Source organism: Natator depressus, chromosome 3 (genome assembly GCF_965152275.1).
Source record: "Natator depressus isolate rNatDep1 chromosome 3, rNatDep2.hap1, whole genome shotgun sequence".
In the NCBI taxonomy this organism is placed as follows: Eukaryota; Metazoa; Chordata; order Testudines; family Cheloniidae; genus Natator; species Natator depressus.
In genome coordinates, this window is record NC_134236.1 from 61,088,072 (window position 1) to 61,101,095 (window position 13,024).

Sequence of the window (13,024 nt, forward strand, 5' to 3'; positions counted from 1 at the left end):
AGAATACCAGTCATCAGCTTTACAAACCAGGCTGGCAGCGTCAATCATTTGACTGCAGTTAAAAACAAAAAACAAAACAAAAACCAAACCCAAAATACACAAAACAGATATCTAAAGCAGAAAAGACGAGAGTGAAAGTGTTTCAGCTTAGGAATCTAGCTTCACTGTTTTAAATAAATGCTACCTATGTGTTTCCCAGAATCTATTTTGTATAAAATTTGGTTCAATTTTTGTCATAACTAGTTTTCCCTGGTAACTTCAAATATAATTGGAGTAAACAAGATTTTTTTGTATGTTGTTTTCAGAATCAGTGGTATGTAATTTATCTAGCTACCTAGAGGAGTGTTAATATTAGTACTGATGACTCTTGAACATCTTTACTCATACAATTTTCTTCAGGGAAATAGTGAGAAGAGAAGTAGCTGAAATAAGCTTTCTGTGAACAGGTGTAGTCCTCTCCCCATTTCAACACAGAACATGCACACTGGGTTAGTGGCCCATATCCAACCCGCTTCTTGGGGTTTTCCAGTATTCTCAGCTGAAGAACAGCAAATGAAAACAGTTAGCCTGAATCACTTCATCATCTGGCTTTTTTAGGGTCTTTTTTTGTACAAGAGTATCTCTTGTCTCATCCTCAGGCATCTAACTATTCATTTATGTAATCTGGTCATCATCACTAGTATCTGAGCACCTCACACACATTCAAGAATTTATCCACATAACTCCTCTGTGAGGCAGGGAATCTTCATTCTTCCCCACTCTACCCCTGGAATTGTGACTATCTAGTCTGGCTGTAACTGTGCATCAGAAGAATAGCACTATATTGCTATGCGGGATAGTATGATCTGCTACCTTTGCTGTTTAAGTATTTAAACTTTTTAAAAAGTGAATATAAAGTTGTCTCACACCAAATTGTTTTCTAGCTTGATAGACAATCTATATTATGTATTTAGTTGTTGCATAATGTTTTTCTGTGTATCTATGGAATTTTATTCCAGTAGAATATGGATTTATGTTGATGTTCAATACATCCAAGACCAATGAGATACATTGGTATACAGTGGCTGTGTAGATTCACAGCAGCCTTCATGTGCTCATTGACAAGTTATACACATCTTTATGGGTTAGAACTTGTTTTACAGGTGGGTAGAATGTTGTTTAGGACACAGTTATACCGGGTATGAGGCTTTTTTTAGAAAGTGCTTTGGGAATTTTTGCTTTCTTCTGAGATGTCTTTTAAAGACTGTTAATGCAGCCGATGAAGTGAGCTGTAGCTCACGAAAGCTTATGCTCAAATAAATTTGTTAGTCTCTAAGGTGCCACAAGTACTCCTTTTCTTTTTGCGAATACAGACTAACACGGCTGCTACTCTGAAACCTTAAGAAATACAGCAACTCCAAGAGCGCATTACCTATCTGTACTTGTTATATGGTGTCAGCATTAGTTGTATATAATCCCAAATTATGAGATTTTTCTGGCAATATTTGATTGTGTCCCCAGTCTAATTTCATTGTTCCAAACTCTGAGATAGGTTTCTGTTGTCTTTAATGGCAATTCGGAGTTGCTTTTAACAAGTTAGTTGAATACTTGCTAGTGGTTTACTATGCATTTTTTTTTCTTCTTCACAGACCTATGTAGCCAACATTCTTATTGCAGTGAACCCATATTTTGACATTCCTAAACTTTATTCTTTGGAGACTATTAAGAAGTACCAGGGTAAATCCCTTGGGACATTACCACCACATGTCTACGCAATAGGTATGTCCACCATTTATGCCTTTCTCCTGTAAAATATACTTTTTCCCCACTTCATCTTGCAATCACATGTTAAATAACACACACACACACACACACACACACACACTATATATATAGCATCTATTTTTAAACCATGTTTAAATAAGATAAATCTGTACTAAAATGAAAAATCTTCTCACCTTTGATATACTGCTTCTGTATTTAATAATAATAATAATAATCTATTTATCTCCCAACAAAAATGCTTAGACTGTTGATTATATCTAGTTTAATATACAATGCAATCAAAGCATCATAAAAATGAGACTACAATATTTTAAAAAATGAGAAATGCCATCATTAAAACTGAGCGATGTCCTCTGTTGTGACGTGATCCACATTCTGAAAATTTTGGTCCTTGCCAGTAAGTATTATTGAAGTTAATTTCCTGTCTACTTCAGCATGTTCCTGGTGTGGATTGTTCCTCCTTATACATTTTCCCTCTTCGGCATTAAAATGCCTTTAAATGATTTAAACAAAGAAAACAGTTACTGTGAATATTAAGTTCTTTATATGTTTAGTATGAAAGTAATATAGTATATAGAAGCTTGTTCAAAAAGACAACAGGTATGAGTCATAATTGAATCAATTTGATGTGCTGCAAACTTACTCTCACAGAGTATGAAAACTATACACTTCTTTTGTTTTGATCAAACAATATTTAAATAATTTTCATTAAAGTTCCTTTTCAGGATCTCTTACACAACCACAAAGTGTGGGGGGTTTGAAACAATATGAAAATGAGTCAGAGTGTCTGGATATAATTTGTCACAATGTCATGTGAAGGTGAAAATTTCTTAATAAAACACCTTCATAGCTATAAAATCAACCCTCCACTATTCCGTAAATAAATTAACTCCAGAGTTCAGTTCAGTTGGTATTAGCCCTGCATTTGTTCCCCTGTGGAACAATAACTATGTGGGTCTATGCCTCTGTGACTCTGCTGCGTGGATGGGCCAGACTGAGAGTGCCACTCTCAGGGCAGACTGCAAGAAATAGGGCAAACACTCCCCCAGACTGGTGGTTTATTCTATAATTAGATTCACCAGGGCAGTAACAAAAGAGCTTCTGTAATACCACATTGGTTACCAAGGAGCCTTTAGGGATTCCTGCTCTTGGCTCCCATCTAGACAACCAAGTCTAATATAGTGAAAGGTTATTGAAAACCTGCTTCACCATATGTAAGGTTCACCAGTTCCAAAGGAACCGACAATTATCCCCAGGTCCATATGAATCTCAGATTTTACCCAGATATCACGCTGTCAGCCAATCCTTAATAACTAAATCTAACATTTATTAATGAAAGAAAGAAGAGAGTTATAAATGGTTAAAAGATCAATATACATACAAGTGACTTCCAGTGTTCGTAGTTGAAAATCACAGCAGTGATGGAATAAACTGCTGGCTTGTAAAAGACTCTCTGGAATCATCCCAACAGATCAGAATCCAAAGGCCACTTAGATGTAAAGTCTGTTAGTCTTTCCAACCATTTTCCAGGGCATTCCAAATCATTATTTGGAAGATCTCTGTCTTACGACTTATACTTTCCCTATTCAAAGTTTAAGCAGATTAGAGATGGCAGGATCAGGCCCGAGGTTTCTCTTTTATAGCTCTTCTAACAGGTTGACAAGCCTCTGCACAGAAATTGTCACAGCAGATCGCTTGTGGACCATTGCTTTGAAGTTAATCTTCTATTGCCTGTGCATACACAGGTAAACTAGTTACACTCATTCACATAAGGCAATTAGCTGATTCTATATTATAACATAGTTAAGTTGGAGACAACGTAGACAATATTATTAGTTTCCTGCAGTATCTTACATCTGGACAAGGTCACATATATAATTAAGGCAATTAACACGTGTAATCTACAAGCTAATTTGGTTACATTGTTAAACATCTAACAGGATATAGGTAAACACAGACAAATACACTTAGTATCTACCCTTGATTTCTATTACTAAAAATGAACGAGTTGCTAGTCTAGTACATCTCTTTGAAATTCACATACAAGTTAATTGTCTGCGTACAAATGCCTCTTGTTAAGTTGTTAAGGGTCATACATAGGTTGTCTGGTCTGCTGTCACAGCCTCTTTGAAGATACAAGGCTTCATTCTTTGAGGGTGGGCCACTGTAATGTAACATAAGCAGAAATGGACATTCATAGGATATAATGCAGAAATTTAAATGTGTAGAGTTTTGATTTTTATTCTCCAAGGGATTAAATTAGGTGTCATGTACATCATAATTTACTTCTGATTTAGCAGTTGATGTACATAACAACTTTGTGTCCTTTAATGTAATTTTTGTTGTAGCCGATAAAGCATTCCGTGACATGAAGGTACTCAAGATGAGTCAGTCCATCATAGTTTCTGGAGAATCAGGAGCTGGCAAGACAGAAAATACAAAATTTGTTCTGAGGTTTGTAACCAGAAAGTTATTCAATGGGAATCTTTTGTATTGATACATTAGTTTATCATGTTCAGAGATCAATTCTAAAGTCACTTGTAATGTTGTTAATATATGTTTTAGGCATGATCCAGCAAGACAGCTGAATGCTCCCAACCCTCAGTTGATTTCAGAAATTCACTGTTAAGGTTAAACTTAAAAGAAATGCAAACATGATAAGTAAGACTATGATTTTGGTCACTGTGTTCATAGTAATCATGAGTTTCAGTAATGAGCTCACACTGCAGGGGTGGCTCCTGTCCTGCGGGACATGGCCTGGCCAGCTCTTCACGCTGGGTATTGCAACCTGGCACACGTGCTTGCAGTGCCACTTGGGTTTGGTTTGTCCACCCTCCCTAGGTGGAGATGTGGGAGCTGATGGGCCAAACCTCAGTGGTGCGGTGACCAGATTGCAGTAGGAACTGTTGCTTTTCAATCTTCCTCCCGTGTTCTGGGCCTCACCTTTCAGCATCCCCACTATATAATCCACTGTTTTATTCCCCTTCCTCCCCCAGTGGTACATGTTTTTTTTGGTGTCAGACTTCCTTTTAAAAAAAATAAAAAAATATTTTATAGCCAAATACCGTACCAACAACAACTGCAGTTATGTATTAAATGATATTTTGGGGTGAAACCTTAATTTTACTACTTAAACATGTAAACTGCGTTATTTGGTGACCCTTCTGTGGGACTTTTTTCCCCATGCACTTCTGCCATGAAATTTACTAAAAATATTCAATCCAAAACTGTAGCTTTTGTGATAAAATATGAAAATGACAGAGCTCCCAAACAACCTTCGCTCTACTCCATGGTGACATAATGTAATAACCATACAATTATGTTTTGGGCCCAGATGAGCTAAAACTGAGTTTTAGAGATATTAGATTTTTTTTTTCCTACTGTTTTCCTTAATGGTGTCACACTGGGGCAGAATTATGGTTTGTGTCCTAACTGTGCATTTCTATACCTTACCATGCTTGTATTTCTTTTAAGTTTAGCCTCAACTGTGAATTTCCTGAGTTTCTAACTCTTGGTCTAGAGTAAAAGTAATTATCTTAAAAATTATACTGATATGTATGCTCAACTTCAACCACAGCATAACCTGCGGTTTTATTGGGAATTTCTTTTTTGTTCTTATGTGAACACTCAACAAGAAACACTGAGGACACTGTTATGATATTGTTGCTGATTTGAAGATGCATAGTATCAACCTTAAATCATTTTTTATTTTATCTTAACAGTTATGACTATATTCACTGTTATGCCCTGGCTGCTTTATGCCATGCTAGAACAGCACAGCTAGAGAATTCTGCTCTAGGAGTAAAACCTCCTTTATCAGACCATTTGCTTTGCCAGAGTACTGTAATGCAGAATGTATGTCTCGCTTTCCATCTGCCTCCTTTCTTCCACATTCCCTTGTATGCACCCCTAATTTCCCCCTCCCTCCTGCATCTCACATTTCATTGCATCCAGATGCCCCAGTTTTCCTTCCTTTCTGAACTCCAGAAAAGATGGCCCAAAATCACAAAGATGGCCCAAAATCACCTGCTCCTCAGTGTTCTTCTCTGCCTTTTGACAGCTTAGGAGGCCACCATCTAGCCTGAGGACCATTTGGCTTCACTCTTACCAGAAGCAATGGGATATGGAGGGCGTTTTGAAAGAGGGTATCTTAACTGAGGACTCCATGTGGCCTTGCTTCCATTGAGAACATTAGGAGATGGAAACTGTATTGAAAGAGTTGTTTGTAGAATTTTCTAAAACAGAATATTCTTTTAGTGAAAGAGGAAGCTTGTTATGAAGCAGAGCAAGAGGACATTACCACTACTCCTTTTAAAATATTCTTCAAATGTAGCCAATGATTACAATGATTTCAGTGGGTTTTAATTATGTGGAACGTTTGAAGGGTTTGCATTGTGTCTTGTTACTGATAAGTAACTGGTACAAATAAGTCTAATGGTGGAGGCAAAATTTCTCAAAGGATCCATTTAAAATTTTTTAATTTTAACCTCTAAACTAATTAATGGATTTACTTGTACACTTTCACCAAGTGTAAGCAGTTTGATTGCAGACTATTTTTCATGTAAAATTAGTCATTTTTCATTCCTTCTTTAAGGGTAAAATTGAACTCTGTCCTAATTATGGAGCTGCAATTTGCTCCTCCGGAATCCAAACAGAATTTTGTTTATAGGCTACTAGACTGTATATGTGTGAATATCTTTAATTCTTGATGTACAGATAAAAAATGTTGTATAAAAGCTTAACAAATACCTACAGATGGCACGATAATATACTGGTCAAATTGATTTAAAAAAAACCACTTCTATAAATATTGATATACATATACAGATATGAAAAGATTTGTAAAAATGAAGTCAGAAATACCAAAAACCACATTTAAAGCCAACAAAAATACGTATGTTCCTCTTACAAAAGAAGAGTGTTTTAACTTATTTAAATGCATATGCACAGAGAACTTGTAAAATAATCTTCCATTTAAAATGTTCAGATACGTTCCCCTCTGTGTAAATGCACAACATATAATACAGATATTTAACAATTTCCTCAATTAGACTGAGGCAGCGTTACTTGGGAGTAAAAGAGAGATGGACATTGTTTTTTTTTATTCTTCTTCTACAGGTATTTGACTGAATCCTATGGTACTGGTCAAGATATTGATGATAGAATAGTAGAAGGTATTGTATTTTATTAAAGCGAACAGAGGTCAAATTGTTCAAATTTAAAATGTTCAACAACAACAACAACAAAATCTAGAATTGAAATGTCATCAAACCAATTTGGGCATAAAATGTCAATGGCCTGCTCCGATCCATCTACTTTGCAAAGATATTTGATTGGGATTTTCTTCTGTTTTATTTAGTGTAGATGTTGAGCACATAATAATAATTCTCTTTGAGACGGTCCTGAAAATGCATAAGCAAGTGCATGACATTAAACTTGTGGGGCCTTATTTGGTTTGATACGTGTAGGGGCAGTTAGATCATCATTGACAACAGTGGTTTTTAGTGGAATGGCGTGTTTTGTTTTGTTTTGCTCAAAATTGGGAGGAAACACAGAACCAATTTTCAAGAATAAGGTTTCTCCAATTAATCTTTCTGCCATATTAATTTGTATATGTCATAAAGTAACTCATCCTGAATACTACTTCCATGTCATCTTTATTGGATTTAAATTTGTCATATTAATACATTATAAGGCCAGAAGGGGAACCACTGTGATTATCTAGTCTGCGTAATTAAACCACAAGACTTCCCTGAATTAGAGTATATCTTTTAGAAAAATATCCGATCTTGATTTACAAATTTCTAATGAAGAAGAATCTACCACAATCCTTATTAAGTTGTTCCAATGGTTAATAATCCTCACTGTTAAAAATTTACACCTTATTTCTAGTCTAAATTTATCTAGCTTCAACTTCTAGCCATTATATCTTGTTCAGAGAAATAGAGCAGGCTTTCATTTTTTGTTTTTGTAGATATGGTATAATAAGCATGATATTGCTGAATTACAGCTGGGTATATAAACATCCAAATCCACCTTATGTGCCATAGGATCTCAGAAAGTGACTGACAGTTGGACATAATGCCTGAAGTTGCATTCCATAATGTTGATTGGTACCTATAGGTATTCTTGGAAAAAGCTGTGAAATAATTGTAAACACCTTCTTAACAAGCATGCTCACAACAGCTGTATTGTTAGGAGAACCTGTAACTGATCTGAAAAACTTCTGGTCACCTTTTTATTCAATAATCCACATTTCTGTAAATATTACTTAAGCTATTTTTAACAGTTCTTCAATAAGTATTTATTATTAACATAGCAGCTTTGAAGCCCAGATTTTCAAATCTCATAAACTTGAAAGACTATTTTTTTGTTTATAACAACTGTTAAGAAAGCCAAATGAAGAAGTTTAACCATCAGGTTGTAATTTTGAATAACCAAGAACAAAATTCCAAGGAAGGACTGACACTTTATCATCCTTAATTTATCTTACTATTGTTGATTTCCTATTGATAACCTTTTAATGTTAGTAGCATCAGATTTGTAGATAATTTCAATAGGCTTTAAATCTGGGGAACAGTTCTTACTGAATTTCTTTAGTTTTAATGGAGTTCAATTTTAAGGTGAAGGCATGTATCACAGTTCAGGGCAACTACACCTGTATTTCCTCTCAGCGGCCCAGCCAGGGCACCCAGGCTTCCAGCTCCCCAGCCATTGCCTTTTTGAGTGGAGAACCATATGTCACCCTTTCTGACTGGGGAATTTCCAGTCTCCACTGTTCCCTGCCTTCACTGTGTTATTCCCAGCAGATCCTGGCTGCCTGAGCACACCTGCTTGCTTTCTCTTCAGAGACTGATAAGAGTGATTGTCAACAATTATAAGTTACCACACAGTTCTTTCTATGTAAGCCTATTTTACTCCTAAGATAAAAGTGTTACAGAGAAAACATTAAAAACAATAAAAAAAAAAACCCTGCTGGCATGCTAATAAGCTTACCAGTGTTAATCGCAACCCTAACATGGATTCTGGCAGGGGTATTTCAAATTCCCACCCAAGGGGATTCCTTGTAGTTATAAATTTGTAACAGTTTCAGCTTAGAACAAGCACATAATCTTCAGAGGCTTCAGTAGGACCAGTCCTTCCAAACCTGCCCTGAGGATTGGACCCTCCATGGATCAAGAAAAAGGCCCTGAGCCAGTTTAAAACCAGGCTACTTATCCAAAAATCCTCTCTTTATTGGTCCCTGGAGAATCCAGTTTGAACTTTATGCATGCCTCTCCGAGAGGGTGGCTTCTGCTGATAACGGAGGAAGTACGTTAACATCCCCCTCCTGCTAGAGAAGGTACATACAAAGCCACAATAATACATACACATTTACATTTTAAAACAATGTACCCCAAAGGTATCAACCTAATTCAGTATAAAGGTATAAACCTTAATTCAGTAAACTTTATCTCAACTCCCTAAGGTTTCCTCAGGATATTACAGGATATTGTCAGTCTGTCACCGTAGGTTGTCAGCAGTTCCTTAAATATAGTTTTCTATGATTTCTGATAGACAAAATGTGGAAACAGTTTTGCTAAGCCTGCTACTGCTGCTTTTGCTAGCTAGCAAAATTATGTTTTTTAGAAGCACTGTGCTGCACAGCTGGATAAATTTTAAACTCTGCTTAAATGGTGCATGTTCAATATGTATGCACTGAATGATTGTGATGCATTCTGGATGGAGCTATTATTGAGGACTGGGAGCTACAGCTACTGCAGAATGTGGCCACCTGCTTGGTGGACTTCAGTGATAGGAGGCACCCTCCAAGTCTTCTCCAAAGTCAGCACTGTCTTTCATTGTGTATCTGTGGGCATTCCAGGTGTCAGTATGCACCATTCTAACAACAGTTTTAAGTCCTTAAAATTAAATGTTGTTGGGATAGATGCTGGGTTTTCTTAGAGGACAGCTCTTGGTTCCCCCCTTATTAATGTAACTGTGCATAGTGCTCACCTCATATGTACTTATTCATGCTTTTGCCTGAGGAATAGATGGGAAAATTAGTTGTATTTTGGGGCAATCCACCTGGAGCTCAAATTGTCCATCATATTTTATATTTTGTTTATGATTATTTACCCAGTTTTCTTTAGGAAAATACTAGCTGAATCGTTTTCAAATATTTTATCATTCAGATTCAGGAATTGCACCTGGTGTAGAATATTTAAAGTTTGTATTACAAATTGCTTCCACAATAGATTCAGTACAATTTGAAAAAAAATGCTGTTTTTCATGTTAATTTTATTTCTAAGGGGTAAGACTTATTCAACTTTCAAATGTCATCCTCAGTAGTTACTTCGAGTAATTAGTTATCGTAACTGTAAAGTGATGTGAAGTCTTGTTTTTGTTTTTTTGCTAGTCTTCTTTGAATCAAATTTTGAAATCTTTTATTTTTAAACAGCGAATCCACTCTTAGAAGCCTTTGGAAATGCAAAGACTGTTCGCAACAACAATAGCAGTCGTTTTGGAAAATTTGTAGAAATCCACTTCAACGAAAAGGTATGAGTACTTTGTTTGTAGTTAGTATTCAGTGGTGGGTTTTGTTTGGTGGCATAGATTTTTGGTGGCTGGCACCCTCCTATCACGTGAATATGTACTCTCTGTTCATCCTGAGTCATTGTTGACGCATATACAGCAGCGCTTTTCAGTGACCTATCCGTGGATTGGCACTGGTCCTTAAGATCTCCCTGACACAATTATGGAAGAAAGCAAGCCCGTCCCTGGTATCAAAAAGGTTGAGAAACTCTGATACAGAGGGTTGAGGATCCTCTCTGTCACCCCACTCTTCCTAGAAGTGCTATATTTTTCCCCAATTAAAATGTTAATCTCTCTACATTTTCAAGTGGCTGCAATTATGGCATTCAACCGTTGCCTGGGAACAGATATACCAGACCAGAAGTAGGATGAGTTGAAGCAATGGTTACCTTGCTTACCAGACTCAAGGGAAAAGTTGTATTCTGTAATTCTTGAAAAAGAGAACTGAAGCCACTCCTTACCATGTCAATACTGGCAAACTGTGGGGCCAAACTGATGGAATATTATTTTAATTTACAAAAATGATCCTTTCCTCCATTTAAAAATGTACTGTTAACAGATTTTAACCAGGTTTTGGCGCACACTTCTTCTGATATGGGTGCAAAAGTAAATATTGCACATTATGTATAGGTGTGCGTATGCATTACATGCGTACATTTGGGGATTTGCACATCTAAATGGGGATAAACATTTTTATGTGTCTGTATGAAAATTTGGACCCTAATGTCTATATCAGGTATTTTGGAGCTGACTGAAATCATACTGTTGGACTGAGTTTTTTGTGCCAAAAATGCCTGTAACTATACAGTTTAACAAAAGTTTTATTTTAATTTTGTGTTTTAAAAATAGCTTTAAATATATATTAGTATCTAAGGAAATGTTTTCATCTATTGCCTGGTAGTGGCCATCCTTTGGTACTTACAGAGAACAGGCCATGTTGCAACACTCTTGATCAGACCAAGCAGATATATTTTTAGATGTCTGTATTTCTTGGATGATTAAAAACATAATTGTTTTTCTTCCTTCTAGAATTTGGTGGTTGGTGGATTTGTATCACATTATCTTCTGGAGAAATCCAGGATCTGTGTGCAAGGCAAAGAGGAGAGGAATTACCACATATTTTACAGGCTTTGTGCAGGTGCTCCTGAAGATATTAGGCAAAAGCTGTATTTAAGTTCTCCAGATAACTTTAGGGTGAGTTTGCTGCTGCTTTTGGGGGTTTTTTTGTTTTTTTCTTAAATCTTTTTATCTTGTTATTAACATACATGAACTCTTCAAACAAATGTCAACAAATCTTATTCAGAATCTCTATTTGTTACCTTTAAAAGACCGATTTGTAGTGTTAATCTTACTCTTGTGTATTTATTTATTCATTTATTATAACCATTCATTATAAAATCTACTTGTTACTAATATAAGGCTGTCTACCATTTTTCTGTTTAAAGGATTTCCCATACTTTATTTCTCCATGCCATAATCTTGGGGAATTTTTGTGCTTTTACAAAAATGAGCTATTACACATCTGGCTTGTTGTATTGATTTTATCAGTGATCCTTCCTTAGGACTGTAACCTAATGGAATCAACTATGGTTTCTGTGGGTAATCTAACTTCAGTTGTCTTGACAATTTATACTTATTTTCCTCCAAAATGCTGTTATCTCAGGGAATTGCATTATATATGCAGACAGGTCCAGGAAATTGCATCCTTTCTCTCCCCCTGTACCCCCATCTCTTTGGTTTTGTCTCCCCTTCCTGTGTATTCTCATCCCCACCTAGTTCCCACCAGCTCCACCCACTCATCTTCCCTTCTCCATCCTGATCTCCTTCCACCAACATAAATCTAGGTCCCACATCCATGGCATCTTCCTAAATTCTGTTGACATTTACCCAAACCCTGCCCCTCCTTTCACCCGCACAGTCTCCGCCTCCCATATCCATTCCTGCCACCATCTTTGTCCCTCTCATGCCACCTAACCTCCTGCCAATAATTCCCTTCTTTCTCCCATCCTTCCTCCCCTTCTCTTTCTGTCTCTGGATTGCCCACTCCCATTTCAGCTATCCATGACCTCTTTATATCTCACTCCTTCCAGTTCCTGGCTCTCTCAGAGATCAGGATCCATTCATGTGACACTCCTCTACAGCTGATGCATCTGCCAGAGATTTCTTCTCCAATACTTCTGCGCTGGACCAGACTGCGGTGGGGTGTTGGGCTTTTCCCCCGCTCCTGGTGCTTCCAACCACACTGCATCTGACTCTCCTTCCACTCCATGGTGCTGTCATCTACTGTCAGCATTCCTCTCTGATTTCGACTCCTGGCTCTCTTTTTTTCCCCTCTCCTTATCTCCCACACTCGTCGTCTGTGACCTCAGTTTCCATGTTGATGACGCATCCAACTCTTCAACTGCACACTTCCTCACCCTCACTTCTTCAGTTGATCCGCAGCCCTGGTTCAACTCTCCCACTCAGTCAAAGGGCTGTTCACTTGACTTAATCTTCACCAAGCACTGCTTTCTTTCTAATCTCTCTGTTGCTGAGTTCCCCTCTCTGATCATCCTCATGATCTCCCCCCACCCCATAACCTGTCAGTTGGCCTTTCCATGATCTCCAGTAAATCGGTGTTGATGACTTCTCTTCTGCTCTCAGCCCTGTCTTCTTTTCTCTTTTTTCCCTCACTATGGTTGTTGAT

At 37.1% G+C, this 13,024-nt stretch overlaps 1 protein-coding gene across 5 annotated transcripts in view; it reads left to right on the plus strand.

The window, feature by feature from the left end:
- Positions 1-13,024, plus strand: part of MYO6 (myosin VI) — a 182,967-nt gene that overhangs the window by 63,539 nt on the left and 106,404 nt on the right. For all 5 annotated transcript variants that reach the window (XM_074948001.1, XM_074948002.1, XM_074948003.1 and 2 more), the window contains exons 5-9: positions 1,629-1,758; positions 4,113-4,218; positions 6,883-6,938; positions 10,205-10,302; positions 11,368-11,532. In XM_074948001.1, the coding sequence (XP_074804102.1) occupies positions 1,629-1,758; positions 4,113-4,218; positions 6,883-6,938; positions 10,205-10,302; positions 11,368-11,532 (555 nt within the window). The remainder of the gene's footprint in view (positions 1-1,628; positions 1,759-4,112; positions 4,219-6,882; positions 6,939-10,204; positions 10,303-11,367; positions 11,533-13,024) is intronic.